Here is a 16382-nt window from a genome sequence, read left to right on the forward strand (position 1 = left end):
ATTGGGAGATCTAGGCTCAAGTCCAAATATGATCATGACAGTTTTCCTAAGACTTAGCTCTCTATCTGTAAAGTGAAAAAAGCCCAGCCAAACAGGTTATTTCAAAATAAAGTATACAAAAACAAAAGTCCTCTAAGTGCATTTTAAAACTGATGCAGAGAAGTTCAGGGTTTTTTTACTGCTGCATCTTCAGGTGTAAGCAGAACATCTTGGCTGTCGAAAGAACAAAAGGATTATGTTTTTGTGTTTGTGTAAAGGGATATGCTCATGTGCAGCCACATTTCGGAAGATAGAGGAAGGCTGAGTTAGCATAAAAATGATTTGCTGTAAGGAATCCATATTGCACAGGACTAAGGATACCACAGAGAAGAGCAAAGTTTGCAAACTTATTTCATATTACATATTGAAAGAGCAGGGAATGGGGCAGAGAAACCATTTAATGAGAAACAGTAAAATTCTTTCAGGCTTCAGAGGCACCAGAAATAGGCAAGTAGAGGCAGCAAGCTTCTTTATAACAACTCTCAGAACAGCACAGCAATCTAGATACTTCACCCCCAGTCTGTGTGTGTGTGCGCGTGCGTGCATGTATAAAGATTTCCAGGTCCTTATGCATGCCAGTTCCCATTTCCCATCTCACTTTCATGTTTTTAATTAAGCAGCTTTGTGTTACAGCTGCCTAATCATGCTGGTTAATTAACTCCAGCCTTATCTCTTCGCTCACATGTGAAGTCGCCTGCACTTTGTAGAGCTGAAGCAGCTGCAGGAACCTCCTAACATGGATGTTAAAATTCTGATTAGAGTTTCGCCTTTGTTAATCCTGTCTTGTCAATCATCCTTGCAGCAGAATTGGAGTCCCAGCTTGCAATGACCCGTGCTCAGCGTATCCGGGCGGCCGTGTATCCAGAGACAGTGGAAGACCACTCTTTTCTTCTGACTACCCAAGTGGAGGGGCAGCAGACAAATGTACAGCGGTTGGCTGAACCCTCTCAAATGCTCAAGTCAGCCATTGTGCACCTCATCAACTACCAAGATGATGCTGAACTAGCCACTCGCGCTATCCCTGAACTCACCAAACTTCTGAATGACGAAGATCCGGTAAGGCAATACAGTTAGACCCTTGGTGCCTTGAAGCTGTCCTGGGTGATTTAATAGAGCCAATTTCCTTGATTCAGTATGATTTGCTATATGTAATAATCGTATATGTAAAATGATACTTTCCATGAAAATGCAGAGACGCTACGGAATGTGTTATTATCAGCCCAAGAGAACTTTGATTTTTCTTCTTATTTATCATGTACACTCAAATGAAAGCTCTGGCTTTTATCTTATAGAGGTAGGCTTTTGAGGGGTGTAGACAATTTTTTCTTCTTACTTCTAATGAGTAAGATTTTCTGTAGAGATTGAATTTTGAATCTTTGTGTACCTCTTGATTTCTTCCTTAGGACTCAAAAAACTTTATCCAGCTCATGAAACAGTGTTCAGCTATTCATAATAGGCGAAACCACATGGACTTGATAATTAATTCGGAGTCAGAATTTGGCTGCACAGAGTACAATGGACTTTTTAATGCAGAATGCTCACAAAAGTATTTTTGTATTAGTTTATTGTGGTACATTTGAATTGGCAAATTCCAGATGCTGATCATTGCCTATGAAGTCCTACATGGCTGCAGGTAGGGGTATCTAAGATAACAGCTTTCCTGGAGAGACTCTATGCAGCCTAGATAATCAGGGAGTGCCTTCCAAAGTGAGATGCAATGTGAGGGAGCTGGACAGCTGCCATCTGTGAAGGGGCTCCCCTTCTCTGGAACATTCCCCCCCACCAAATGAAGGTGACTTCCACTCTCATGACCTTCCAAAGTCTAGTAAAACCTCATCTCTTTCTGAAGACTTCAGCAATTGTGTGGAATCATTGGCACCAAAATGTTTGTTGCTGTTTTATAGTAATATTAATAATACTAACTACCTTGTACACCATGTAGAATTCCTTGGCATGAAGTGATAAATCAATCTTATAAGTAACAGTTAAATACAGAATCTGGCATTTAATAGAACTCGATGCTCTGAAGAGAGCCGTGATAATTGTTCCATCCTACAACTTCCATTCCTCCCCTTTTCCCTCCAGGTGGTGGTCAGCAAAGCCGCCATGATTGTGAACCAGCTATCTAAGAAAGAAGCCTCGCGCCGGGCTCTTATGCAATCTGCTCAAATTGTTGCTGCTGTGGTGCGCACCATGCAGAACACCAGTGACCTGGATACAGCCCGCTGCACTACCAGCATCCTCCACAACCTATCTCACCACCGCGAAGGGCTGCTGTCCATCTTTAAGTCTGGGGGCATCCCAGCTCTTGTGCGCATGCTTAGGTAATTTCCTAGGTGTTATGTCATGGAGAGAGAGATAAGCTGCTTTTAAGATCAGTTTTCTTTGTTACTGGAAGTATTGTGAGAGCAATTCTGTCTGTGGACTCCTCCCATCCGTTTTATTCAATATTATTATTCACATGGGGCTTGGTGTGGTTTGCCTTTCTCCCTTAGAACTTGTTTTTTGTTTTGTTTTTTAATTAGAATTTTTCAATACAATAAAAGTATACAAAATTAAAAGATTAATAAAAAAATATAGAAATGAAGAAATGAAAAGAAATGAAAAAAGAAAGGAAGATGTAGAATTATTACTTCCGCCCTTCTTTCTATTGAGTAATTGCCATCTTATTCTTTCCCCTTCCTCTCTGACCCTTTTTAATCCCCAAATCCATAGATCATCAATGCAGTCTTTCCTTCTTTCAATAAAAAACCATGTATGGCTTCCAGTTTTTAAAGTCTTAATCATTTTTTTCTGACCAAACTGGTTAGCTTTGCCATTTCCGTGAGCTCCAGTCCTCACCCCTTAGAGTTTTGGACAAAATAAGTGCCTTAAACTCTTAAACTTTCCTGAAGAGCGTACTTTTTGCATTGTCCCAAGCAGCCTTTACATGTGACACAGCTTTGGAATAAATAAAGAAAACATCCATGTATTGAAACTGCACCATTTTCAGTCCTCTACAAGCATTCTCCACAACCTGTCCCACCACAACCTGTCCCACCAAGGGCTGCTGTCCATCTTTAAGTCTGGGGGATATCATATACTTCAGAACATTCCTAACTATTACTTCACCTATTGCAATATTAAAAGTATATGCCTTAAAATGAGATTTTTGAACTGTGCTTTGATATGCCATAACTCATTTGACTGATTTTCCCAAAACATTGTAACTACTATTACTGCTACTTTATCTGATCCTTTCCGCTTTCCTAGTTCTATTGGTTTTATTAAGAATGATCATCTGGCAGCCATTTCATCTTTGATGTTGGGCTCCTCAAAGCCTTTTCATCTGGGTTCTTGGGACCAAAAAAAAAGAGGGAATTGGTTACCATAATTTTCAACTGATCATAGCACTTTAACATTTATTTATTTACTACATTTCTACAGTGCCATACTTCTGGAGGACTAATGGCAATTTACAACATAAAATAGCACAACAAATGCACTGAGTAAACAATATAATAAACGTAAGACTATGATGATAGAACTATTCAAATAATTAAAATCCTTACTCTCATTGTCATTATATTTATAATTTGGCATTCCGGTGACCATGATCTTAACATTAAAACCTCTTCTGGACAGCTTTCAGCTCACCTGAACATCAGAAAATGGGCACCATACAGATTTCCATGGGAAAACTCTTCCAGAGAGTTGGTGCCACAACTGCAAAGCAGTTTTCCAGTTCTTCCCCTGTATCTCGTACTCGTTATGGAGGGCTGGGGAATGCTTAGCATTCCTACATGGTATTTACAGACTGGATGGTTACATCATACCTAATGTAGAGAGTCTTGCAGGTACCTAAGTGCCAAGCTATACAGGGCTCTATAGGTCAAAAACAGCACTTTGAATTGTACCTGGCCCTCCTACTGGTAACCAGTGCAGAACCTGCTACACTGCTATTATGTGTGAATAGCATCTCTTACTTTGGAAGTATTGACCAAATTCAGTATCTAATACACACGAACAACATTTGTTTAAAGTATGCTGACACTAGCTATTCAACTCAGGTCCAGCGAGAACTTAATCCATGCAAGATTTCTGCCAGCTGCTCCCACATCTCTTCTGTCTCTCCTGTTCCTTTGCTAGGCAAATCTTGCGGCAAGTCCACACCCAGCTGACACAAAATGGAGCTGATGAGCAGCTGCTTTGACATGGAGGAGTTGGCTTTGTTGTGGAAACACAAGTCTCAGCAAGCTGGCTGAGTCATGCTCACTTTCTGTTGCTTTTTCCTTGCAATGGGAAAAGTCTTACAAATTCCAGATAACTGCCTCTGACACCACCATATTGGAACCACCAGAAAACAAAAATGCATTCTTAGTGGCTGGCCCATAACTGGATTGACACTTTTAACAGTAGACTATCACCTCTTCCAGCCTCAGTTTGTCTTGACAAAGGGAAGGAAAAATATATTAGGGCTGCAGGAAGGCATAATTAAATATGCAGACAAGCGTTATGGTTGTAGTAAACTATTCATGCCATTTCTTGTTTAGTAGCTTCCTATACTGCTTCAGGGCCAGGGAAAATCTCTGTGTGAAACTTTGGAGTAGTAGTATTATGGAAGACAAACAGCAAGGATTTCAGGACTTCACTGTTTTAGAATATAATAACAGAATCTTGAAAGCCTGCCAGAGAATCTCTCTGACCCCTCTTACATCAAACAGAATCAAGGTGGGGTTCTTTGGGTTCTTATGCCTTCTCCTTTCCCAAGTTGTCATTTTCTTTCTCTTAACAGTTCTTGCATTCCTTCAACAAGGTTATCTCCATATTCTTCTACAGTATAAAAGCTCAACTTGGAGACTACTTTTACACAGTTTTAGCGGAACAACAATTTTACACTCACTCCCAGATTTATATGATCTGTAGCGCAAAAAAAAAAAAGCATTAGCAGACCTCTGCTCTGAGTTAGTATAGATTGGAGTAGTTAATTTTAGAGAATAATTTTCATGATCCTTAAACATGTTGGCTAGGCTTATGAGGGGTACCATATTGCTTTCTGATATAGACATTATTAGATTAAAAGAATTATTTTTTTCCTGTTATCTGTGCAAAATGCCCTCTTGTTTAGCCTCTTTACTGGGGGCGATTTGCATCAGGATGGGTAGTAGCTAAACAAGATAATTTTATTTTAAACTCCATAGTGTTCAGCTGTTTCTCAGTTTTAACTCATTTTGGCTGCAACACTTACATTCATACAATGTGTTGTCTGTCTTAAGTGACAGAAATTTATGTCTTCTCTGTTGTCCTCCCACCTCTCAACCCATAGCTCTCCAGTGGAGTCAGTCTTGTTTTATGCCATCACTACTCTTCACAACCTACTGCTGTACCAGGAAGGTGCCAAGATGGCTGTTCGCCTTGCTGATGGTCTTCAGAAGATGGTCCCCTTGCTAACAAAGAATAATCCTAAATTCTTGGCCATTACCACTGACTGCTTGCAGCTGCTTGCCTATGGGAACCAAGAAAGTAAGGTAAGGACTTGTATTCTAACCTTGAAGTACTTCAGTGAGGTGATGAGGGGGGAGACTCTGGTTCAGTAACTTAAACCCACCCTTGTTCATAGAATACAGGCAACCACCCCAGTATAGGCAATCACCACTGTGAGATCCATCATAGCTTCTGTGTTAAGTTAGGCATTTAGGCAATTTGTATGCACATTTCTGAGGAGCTGGTCTCCTTGTTTCCCCAAGAAAGGGCTTTATTTGGGGGGGCAGTGGCTGAAGCCAGGAGTGGGGAAAAGGTACATGATTAAGATAATGAATTGCAATTACCTGCCTTTGCCTAGAGAAATGAAAGAATGCTGTTCTCTGTGTTTGTGCCTGCAGCTCATAATTTTGGCCAATGGAGGCCCCCAAGCTCTTGTTCAAATTATGCGAAGTTACACATATGAGAAACTTCTGTGGACTACTAGCCGTGTCCTCAAGGTCCTGTCTGTCTGCCCCAGCAACAAGCCAGCCATTGTGGAAACCGGTGAGTGGTGAGAATTGAGACAGAACAGGGATGCAATCTGATGATGATGTCTGTGACTAGCTTATTATATCATCTGCTTTCCTTACCCTAGATATGTAGGCCTGTTCCCAGAATTCCCTAGTCAACAAAACTCTTACTGAGAATTCTGGGAGTGCAGATCTGGCAAATGGCCAGGTAGGGGAAAGCTAAAATTCTGCTGTTTTGAGGCATCATGTACAATAGTTTACCAATACTGGGTGGTGAATATTCTTTAACATGTAAAGCATTCCTTCCCCAATGTTACACTTACTTATTATGTATTGATTTAAATACTGTCTCACAATAAAACTAAACACTGATTAAAAGAATAGAAAACAATATGCATGAGTTGGGTTGAGTTGTATGTTTTAAAAGAGGATTAACTTTCATTACAATCAAAAGAAGACAATTTGTTACGTTGTGCTCTTTCTTAAAAGCAAAGAGCCCTAACTTACCTGAGTTAGGAGTCTCAGCTAGGAATTTATATAAATGCACACTTCTTTAGCTGTACTAGTGTAGAAATGGACTAATGTCTAAGCATATAGCTCTTGCTGGTTACAGAAGAATATGTCCACAGTCAAGCTTTGCCTTGCCTTGCCTTTAAAAGCAAGAAATACGCAATATAAAGTTATCGTAATGGTGTTAAATACTCTGAGGAAATTTTTCAGATCATTTAAATTCAATCTTTCCCATTTTTTTCTTTTAGTTCAACCATGGTTCATTTTCTGTACTTTTTTCCAATAGGTGGTATGCAAGCCCTGGGAAAGCACCTGACTAGCTCCAGTCCAAGGCTTGTGCAGAACTGTCTATGGACTCTGAGGAACCTCTCAGATGTGGCCACAAAGCAGGTGAGCAATGCTTTTTTCTACAGTCCCCTTTATTTAAACTGTTCATAAGTCCCACCCAGCATTTTGTCAAGTTACATGACTATTCAATAACTGGTTCCTTGGAGACCTGCTTTAAGAAGGGTTGGTGAAAGTATGTTCTGGCACATCCTGGTATTGAGCCTTCCCTGACTCTTCCGGTGTACTGTTGAACTAAAATTTAAGGATTGACTGATATGATAACCCTGTACTGGTACTGTCCCAGTGAGTCAGTCTGGTGACCTCCTTATGTTGGCCTAGCTTCTGATTGAGGCAGGTAATTCTGTATGCTATTTGTTGTCTTTAAAGGAGGGTCTTGATGGTGTCCTGAAGATTCTGGTCAACCAGTTGAGTTCAGATGACATCAATGTGCTGACCTGTGCCACTGGCACCCTCTCCAACTTGACTTGCAACAATAGCAAGAACAAAACCCTGGTGACTCAGTCGAATGGAGTTGAGGCCCTCATCCACACTATCCTCCGAGCAGGAGACAAAGAAGACATCACTGAACCAGCTGTCTGTGCTCTGAGGCACCTCACCAGTCGGCATCCAGAGGCTGAGATGGCACAGAACTCTGTGCGGCTTAACTATGGAATTCCTGCCATTGTTAAGCTGCTTAATCAGCCCAATCAGTGGCCACTGATCAAGGTACAGGCATAGGGAGACAATAGCTAAATACTTATCGGCAGACACATGCACTTCTACTCTTCGTTTTCAATAGCAGGCTCATATTTCTAGCATGGATGCATTTTGGGGTGTGATCACTGTGTTCAGGAGAGTGTGTCATAATCCTGGGAAGCTATACCCCATCAGAATGCTTATTGGGGGAGTGAGGATTGTAGGGGAATACTTCTCCAGTCAAGCTCCCAGAACGTGGGACAAAGATTATAGTTATTTTTTTCCCCATAAATTTCTCTATGAGAGAAGAATCTTACTAGCACCAGTTGTAGAAGATTTATTACCATGTTGGGTAATTGTGATGTGTAGTGGCTAAGTGCCTAAGCTGCAAGCCAGGATAGCTTTACTTTCAAATCACAGCTCAGTGGTGTAGATTAGGTAGCCTTAGGCAAATTGTCTTTTACTTTCACCCAGCCACTCATCTTTAATAGGAATTTATGATAATACTGGTCAAGATCACATGCATGGAATAAAAATTGCTTACACAATTTATGTAAAATACTCTAAGCATATAATTGCATTTTTCCCATAAAATGTTTAGGAGACACTATTAATGAGAATAGTATCTGAGAGGCATGGAATGCCAAAATGAAGATAGGCGTTTGAAAATCAAGTTTCTCCTGTGGAGGAAGTGAGAAAGCCAGTGTATGAATGAGCCAGGAGTGGAAAGTGGGGAGAGGATAATTTTGTTTGCTAGTCAGAGATGGAATTCTGCAGTGTTGCTCTTGTATTTTAGGTTTAATTTAGTGTAAAGTAGCCTGGGTTGAACTGATCACTGTCTTTCTTTGGTAGACCCAAATGGCAAAAATCACACACCACAACTTATTAAACTACTTGAAAGCTTGTCTAGTTTTGCATCTACCAATGTTCTGAAGGCATGCCATCTCCTTCCTGCTCACAGGCTACTATTGGTCTCATCCGTAACCTGGCTTTATGTCCAGCCAACCATGCCCCGCTACAGGAAGCTGCTGTCATCCCACGCCTTGTTCAGCTACTGGTGAAGGCTCACCAAGATGCTCAACGTCATGCAGCTGCAGGCACGCAACAGCCATACACGGTAAGAGGGCAGGATCATACCAGCTGGATAAAAGCAGCCTGTATTTACAATCTTAATTAGCTTTTGAAGTTATCTATTTAGGATCTCTGGAGGGTTAGTCATCCAAGTATAACTTTCAACTTGATGCCTTCTGGGGTTAGCCCAGGAATGAGCAGCACTGTTTTTCCATTCTTTAACGGCTGCCTTATTTCTGCAGGATGGGGTAAAGATGGAAGAAATTGTGGAAGGCTGCACAGGCGCGCTGCATATTTTAGCCCGTGACCCCATGAACAGAATGGAAATCTTCCGCCTAAACACCATTCCTCTCTTTGTGCAGGTGGGAATTTCTGAATGGAGGAGCATTCAAGGTTAAGTGGGTAGAAACAGTTTGCTTTCTGCAAAAGTAAAATAGCAAAAAGCAGTAATGATTGGCTAAGCACAACATGTGAATTCAACTACTGTTTTTTTTGTAAACCAAGGATTGTGGCAGAGATGGGAAGCCCATGGGCTCCATGTGACCTTCAAGATTGTAATATCTAAATTAGTTGGATAATTCCCAAACAGCAAATTTTATTTCTTTGCTGTCCCAAGTTTTTAAGGTAGCAAGGCTTATTGTGCCCATGAAAAAGTTACCCATTTTTGTTTCTGATTTAGCTTTAGTGAGAATTCAGCTGTAATGAGTTAGATTGACACCCATAACTTAATGCAGCGGGTGAATACTCCTTGCATAGCAGCCTAACATTCCTCACATGTGATGGTAAAATATCGCAGTGCCTGTGTAATAAATGTAATCACAATCTGCAAGCTCATTCCTTAATAGCTTTGCTAAAATTTTCAAGGTATTGCTTACCCTCCTCTCAATTTGCATTCGTTCCTAATAACTTTGGCATATTCTAATTAATACTGATCTCCTGCAGGAGCCAAGCACTGCCAATAGAACCCAACTTTTGTGGACTTAAAATTGAGAATAGTTTCCCAGGAGGGAACTATTCCTTTGCTTATTTTTATTTCTTCTGTTCATTTTGGGGAACAGCTCCTATATTCTCCAGTGGAAAACATCCAGCGTGTGGCAGCCGGTGTACTGTGCGAGTTGGCTCAGGATAAAGAGGCAGCTGATGCCATTGATGCAGAGGGTGCCTCAGCCCCCCTGATGGAGCTTCTGCATTCCAGGAACGAAGGCACAGGTGGGGATTGTGGGCATATAACTAGGTATACCTGACTTATCACCACATTGAAGAGCTTAACTTAGCCATTGGGTTTACCGTATGCATATTCCCACAGTACACCAGTGAAACCTCCTTACATTTTCTGATCCACAAATTCCTAGTATTAAAAAAAGTCTTAGAGCAAATGTTAAAAGAGTGATATAAAAGATGAGGTGGGTGGAATGATAAAATAATATGTGGCTATTAAGTTGACTACTGTTTAAAGGAAATGGATTAGCTGTATTGTAGTTGAACCATTTGGTAATAACAGAATATCACTGATTAGGAGTAAGATTGCAACTTAGTCCCAGTCTTTTTAAATTCAGACATCAAGTGTATAGGTAGTCCTCACTTAACCATTTGTTTAGTGACAGTTCAGACAACGGTGCTGAAAAAACTGACTTAACGACTGGTCCTCACACTTATGGCCGTTGCAGTGTCCCCACAGTCACATGATTATAGTTTGGGCACTTGGCAAGTGATTTGCATTTATGACCACAGCATCATGTGGTCACGTGATTGCCATTTTCGACCTTCTTGCCCGGCTTCTGGCAAGCAAAATCAATGGGGAACTGTGCAATTTGCTTAACAACCACATGGTTCACGTAACACCCACAGTGATTTGTTTAACAACCACCGCAAAAAGGTCATAAAATTGGGTTGGATTCACTTAATGACCACTTCGCATAGCAACCAAAATTCCAGTCCGGATTTTGGTTGTTAAGTGAAGACTACCTGTAGTACTCCTTTATATATATACTTTTGGTAATGTTGGAGCTTGGAGATAATGATTACTGTAGCAAAGGACTTGGTTATGTAAGAATTAACTGGATAATCTCATGATCACAGTAACATTAAAGTTCTGGATAGTTTCCATTACCAGAGATTCACTGGTGTGTGTCCTCCAGTGGAGGAGTATTCTAACATACAACTCTTCTTTTAAAACCTAGAATGATACAGGCCAGAAATAATTGTATCATATAACTGGCTCCTAACAGTGTTTGCAGAAATGGAAAGTTTGTTTTATTACCAGAAATCAGTGGATTTTGTCATAGTATGGAAAAGAAAACTGGGAGATAAATGTTGCACGCATACTTCTCAAGGTAGTCAATGCAACAGCTGACCAAGTGGGAGCTTTTTTTAGCTCACTGCTAAAGGCCCTTTTATATTTCTCCAGCGACATATGCAGCTGCTGTGCTTTTCCGCATCTCTGAAGACAAGAACCCAGACTATCGGAAACGCGTCTCTGTGGAGCTCACCAACTCACTCTTTAAACATGATCCTGCTGCTTGGGAAGCTGTGAGTTTTTCTGTTATTTAGATGGCAAGGGATGAGTGTGCAAGTTCTAAGCCTCTGAGCTCAACCTGAATCCATTTCATTTCAAAAGCAGAATTTTGAAAATATTTGGGAAGTCAGACGTTTCTGGAGTAAAAATTCAAATATGCCAAAGAGAATTCTTTCCAGTTATGATAGTAGTACTTTCTCAGATTTTGTCTATTACCACCCTCGAGTCTAGGCCTTTTAGGTACTAAAAAAGTAGAAAGAGGGATCCTGATCCTCCAGGTCTTGCTCCCCAGTTCTCTGTCAAAGCAGCTTATTCCTTTGATTATAAGGGAACTGGTCGTAACTGGAAGGGGGTCTTGTGTGTCATGAGAACAACTGCAGATATCTGGACTCCTGTCTGAAGTAATTCGGTGACAGAAAATTGCAGCCCTGCCAGGATGAAACAAGATTTGTGGACGTGATTTCAAATTTATCTTAGAGTCTGTCTAAATCACTGCTGCCTGATAGGTCAATTTGCTTTAAAGTGGTGACTCTTCAACAAGGTGCTGGGGAAACCATTATGAGTTCTGTATCTCATACTTGCAAGCAAATGCACGTCACACAGGAGATTGTAATCTGACATCTCTTTTTAATTAAATGCAGCACTACTACTAGTAGTGGTGGGGAATATTTAACACGTACACAATTTTGCCAACTGATGAATGATAACTACGGAAGGACTTTCGAAAAAAAATAATGCCCTCCCCTCATTTACTCATTTCTCTGGCAGCACCACTATTGGGAAAGACAGCAAAGGAGTTGCCTATTGGGATGGGCTAATTATGCATAAAAGAAGACTGAAGCCTTCTGTTGCAAATCCCTGGCTTAGTAAGCCTAATTAGTTTCTAAACCATTGGCTCTGGGGGCAGGCTTAGCCATTCCCCAGGGATGGAGTTAGCAGAGGGGATGTCTCTTGAATCCCTTGGTCAAGCATTTGGGCTTGCTTGGCTGAGCTCTGGGATCCCTGCTATCCTGCTTACAGGAAATCAGAGTTGATCAGGTAATTAGGTTGCCCTGGGAAACCAGAGCTCAGTTGCATAGGCAGCAGCCTTCAGCAGATTTGTGAAATGTTGTGAAAGGAAATTTTCTCTTGTGGAGGTTTGGTTTAACATGCAGCCACTGAAAGTTTCTCTCTCTGTGTTCTGAGAACAATTGGTTTTCTTTCCACAGGCCCAGAGTATGATACCTGTTCATGAACCATATGCAGATGGTGAGTATGGCAGGCTTGTGGTTTCAGGTGAGAGGGAGAATAGTGACGTATAACCAGGTTGCTTTGCTAGAATTCCCATTCGTACTGACACTCTTGGCTATTGTTTCTCCTCTGAGGCTGTTTATGGGAACATGCATGATAGTTAAACAGCCATTAGTACTTAAATTAAATGTCTGAAGCCTTGGTTCCTGCATATTCCTGTATCTTACAAGAATTGCTCAAATTCTTAAGTTCTTTCCCAAATCAAGCAGACTTAAATCAGTTATGGCTGTATGATGAATATTCCAGACTGTTTTAATTATTTTGGGACAGACAGCATGCAGTGGAGGATGATGCTCTGGAGCGGGCTTCGCCAACCTGGTGCCATTCTGATATGTTGGGACTGCAGTTCCCAGCATGACAGGGGCATTCCGAATGATATAGTCCAAGCACAGCTGGAAGGGTTCATAATGGGGAAGATTCTGGAGTGATACTGCTTGTCTTGCCAAACATGAGCAACATATCCCTCTCTTCTTTTTATGCATCAATAGAATTGGATGGAGGATATCGTGGCATGTACTCTGGGGAAATCCCTATGGACCCCATGGACATGCACATGGACATGGACGGCGACTACCCCATGGATACATACAGTGATGGTGTGCGAGCACCTTACCCAGACCACATGCTCGCCTAATATGTCCCTTGGACATATTGGGCAGGATTCAAGGTAAAAGCATCTCGTTTAGTGCATTTGGGAATTGGCCAGTTAATGGAAACGAAACCCAAAGGAAGATAAAATGGGTGTTCTTGTTCTTTATAACCAAGCATCCTTCACCCTTTCATTTACCTGCAGAATGTATCACTGCTTCCCATTCCAGAGGAAAATAGATTTCTGTCCTGCATCTTCTTTAGCAAAAGAATTAAATCTCTGTAGTGATTATGCAGTAAATGAAGGGCAACTTGTAGATTAGTCTTAGGTAAAGGTAAAGGTTTCCCTTGACGTTAAGTCCAGTCGAGTCCGACTCTAGGGGGTGGTGCTCATCTCCGTTTCTAAGCCTTGGAGCCGGCGTTGTCCGTAAGGACCCGTCTGTGGTCATGTGGCCGGCATGACTGCACGGAACGCCGTTACCTTCCTGCCGAAGCGGTACCAATTAATCTACTCACGTTGGCATGTTTTCGAACTGCTTGGTGTGCAGGAGCTGGGACGAGCAACGGGAGCTCACCCCGCCGCGCGGATTCGAACTGCCGACCTTTCGATCGGCAAGCTCAGCAGCTCATAAAACTCATGCAGGTTTATCACAAGCAGAACTCAGTTGTTGTGTTTGGTCAGACCAAATGTCCCTCTGTTCCAGCTTTCTGCATCTGACAGTCTCCAATCACATGCCCCATGATTTGTCTGTAGCCACCTGGTAAAAGAGATGGGGGAGAGATGTTATTCTGAAATGGAACCTCCATTTTCAAGGCAGATAATGCCTTTTGTGCATTGTTCTAAATATTACTTCTCTCTTTTATTAGTAAGTTGCTTCTAGTAGCTGTGAGGTCCTTGAAGCTGTTTTCCGCTTCTGGGTGGAAAGAAAAAAGAAAACTTACACACCAATGCATAATGTCTAGAAACTTGCCGATGCTTAAGAAAAAAAAGGGGGGGGGTATTCTATGTTACTGAGCGCCCAGGCTGGCTGCACTGTTATGCTCTTGGCTAAAATAAACATGTAAGTTCTGTTCATGGGAAAAGATGAAGGTAGGAGCTTCCCCAATCTTGTCTCTTACATTACAGGTAATCCTTGCTTAACAATCGCAATAGGGACTGGAATTTTGGTCGCTAAGCAATGTGGTTAAGCGAGGCATCATGTAACTAGATCTGATTTTATGACCATTTTTACCACAGTCATTAAGCAAATCAATGGTTCCCTATTGATTTGGCTTGTCGGAAGCCGGCTGGGAATGTCGCAAATCATGATCACATGACCACAGGATGCTGCAACCAGTTGTAAATGTGAGCTGGCTGCCAAGCTCCCAAATCACAATCATGTGACCATGAGGGTGGTGCAATGGTCATAACTTTGAGGATGGGTCTTAAGTAACTTTTTTTAGCCCCATCGTATCTCCAAACCATTGTTAAACAAATGGTTGTTAAGCAACGGCTAGCTGTATGTATGATTACAACTTTCATCGTCCTCTGCTAACATAACAAGTATGGCCTATCATATCTTGGAGGCCTGAGATTGGAGAAATCGGAAGTGTTTGCTTCCTTCGCAGGGACCAGGCAGTCCCCCAGATTGGTGCCATAAAAGTAGACAGGGTTTTATTTAGTTAGTTATTTGATTTCTATAGCCGCCCATCTCAGCAAGTGACTCTAGCGGGTTGTTAGATGGGCAAATGGTCTGACCTGATGCATTCAAAGCAGCTTCCTCCATCCTAAAGGGAAATCTTGCTTTCCCCCTATATGATGTAAATCTAATTTTCCCTTTTCTTGTCTTAATCAGCAGATGCTTCCTTAACACAGAAGAGGGCAGCCCCAGTGCTCAGGTTCTGGGCATTCAGGAGACAGAAGTGCCTGAGAAAGATGATGACAAAACTGTTCCTTTCCCTGTGAGGAGGTTTTATTTTCATGTTTCCCTCCTGTGGGCCTATGGGAAAGATCCCCACTCCATAATCTGTGCTGCATCTAACAACATTGTAATCCTAGCAGTCTTTCTGCCCTTCCCCACAGTATTCTTCGTTAACAACTGCTCCCTCTTCTCATTCCGTATCAATTTTTTTCTGCAAATTGGAGCACCATCCTTAAACTGCCATTGGATCCTGATATGTACTTTTAAATACACTAAAACTAACACATACTGAAAATACAATGTAATAGAATAAATATATACATAGATTGTGTGTTTGGTGCAGAACCAGAATTTTCCATTTGATAGGATTTCCTTTGCTTCTTTGCACTTCTAGTACTAATCAGAACTAAATCAAAGGAGAAGAAAATGGAAATATTTCTATTCCACCACTACCCCCGCTTTTAACAATAAAAACAAGAGCAGCCATTGGGTATAAGTTCACCAAGAAATCAACAGCTTTACACTTCTCCAGTTTCTTCCAACCCAATCGATTTCTTAAGCTGCCCTACAAACTGGAACGACTAACAATTTTAGGCAAACTCTCCTCCTGCTCACCAGACCACCTTTTGCATATTTTTAACCCAATCCCCCTTCTCCTTCCCTCCCTCCCTCTCTCACACTCTTCCTGGTGATTGGCGTGCTCTCCTCCTCCTCCTCCCTGGCTCCTTCTAATGCATTTTTAAAAGCAGCTCTCTCAATGTGATGGCTTGAAGCTTCCACTGGAAAAGGGATTGATGTAGCTGCAATTGAAGATTTTATTATTATTTCTCTAAGGGATTTTTTTGTATAGACCAAAGCTAAAAAAATAAAACAACAAAAACAAATAAAATTTTAAACCCAACCTTGCAATGCAAATGAACTACTTTTTTGTGTTTAATTAGTTAAAATTCTGTGAATGGAAAAAATGGGGAGATGGACAGGTTTGTAAAAAGGGTACATTCAAATTAGGTTACAGACATTTAAACCTAGGGAGGAAGGACATTTTTTTTCCTTGACCCAGGGAGATATGCCCAATTAAATGCAAAATTCCAGAGGTTAGCCAGAAGAGATAAGGAATTATTTTTAAACAAGCAATGCACGGAAGTGGAAGAAGACAATAGAATAGGAAGGACAAGAGACCTCTTCCAGAAAATTAGAAACATTGGAGGTAAATTCCAGGCAAAAATGGTTATGATCAAAAACAAAGATGGCAAGGACCTAACAGAAGAAGAAGAGATCAAGAAAAGGTGGCAAGAATATACAAAAGACCTGTATAGGAAGGATAACAATATCAGAGATAGCTTTGATGGTGTGGTCAGTGAGCTAGAGCCAGACATCCTGAAGAGTGAGGTTGAGTGGGCCTTAAGAAGCATTGCTAATAACAAGGCAGCAGGAGACGACGGCATCCCAGCTGAACTGTTCAAAATCTTGCAA

General features: G+C 41.3%; 1 protein-coding gene across 2 annotated transcripts in view; it reads left to right on the top strand.

Annotated features, from left to right (window-relative positions):
- The window catches only part of JUP (junction plakoglobin), a 55587-nt gene extending 39777 nt beyond the window's left edge, over window positions 1-15810 (top strand). Inside the window, exons 3-15 of one of the 2 annotated variants that reach the window (XM_063300712.1) lie at window positions 842-1095; window positions 2125-2363; window positions 5345-5546; window positions 5901-6045; window positions 6808-6911; window positions 7236-7574; window positions 8506-8661; window positions 8858-8977; window positions 9674-9824; window positions 11023-11144; window positions 12339-12378; window positions 12909-13087; window positions 14844-15810. In XM_063300712.1, the coding sequence (XP_063156782.1) occupies window positions 842-1095; window positions 2125-2363; window positions 5345-5546; window positions 5901-6045; window positions 6808-6911; window positions 7236-7574; window positions 8506-8661; window positions 8858-8977; window positions 9674-9824; window positions 11023-11144; window positions 12339-12378; window positions 12909-13054 (2018 nt within the window). In that variant the 3' untranslated portion in view covers window positions 13055-13087; window positions 14844-15810. The remainder of the gene's footprint in view (window positions 1-841; window positions 1096-2124; window positions 2364-5344; window positions 5547-5900; window positions 6046-6807; window positions 6912-7235; window positions 7575-8505; window positions 8662-8857; window positions 8978-9673; window positions 9825-11022; window positions 11145-12338; window positions 12379-12908; window positions 13088-14843) is intronic. The other variant, XM_063300711.1, reaches the window with a different exon arrangement.
- The last annotated feature ends 572 nt before the right edge of the window (window positions 15811-16382 follow it).

The sequence above is a fragment of the Candoia aspera genome, chromosome 4 (assembly GCF_035149785.1).
Source record: "Candoia aspera isolate rCanAsp1 chromosome 4, rCanAsp1.hap2, whole genome shotgun sequence".
Taxonomy (NCBI): domain Eukaryota; kingdom Metazoa; phylum Chordata; class Lepidosauria; order Squamata; family Boidae; genus Candoia; species Candoia aspera.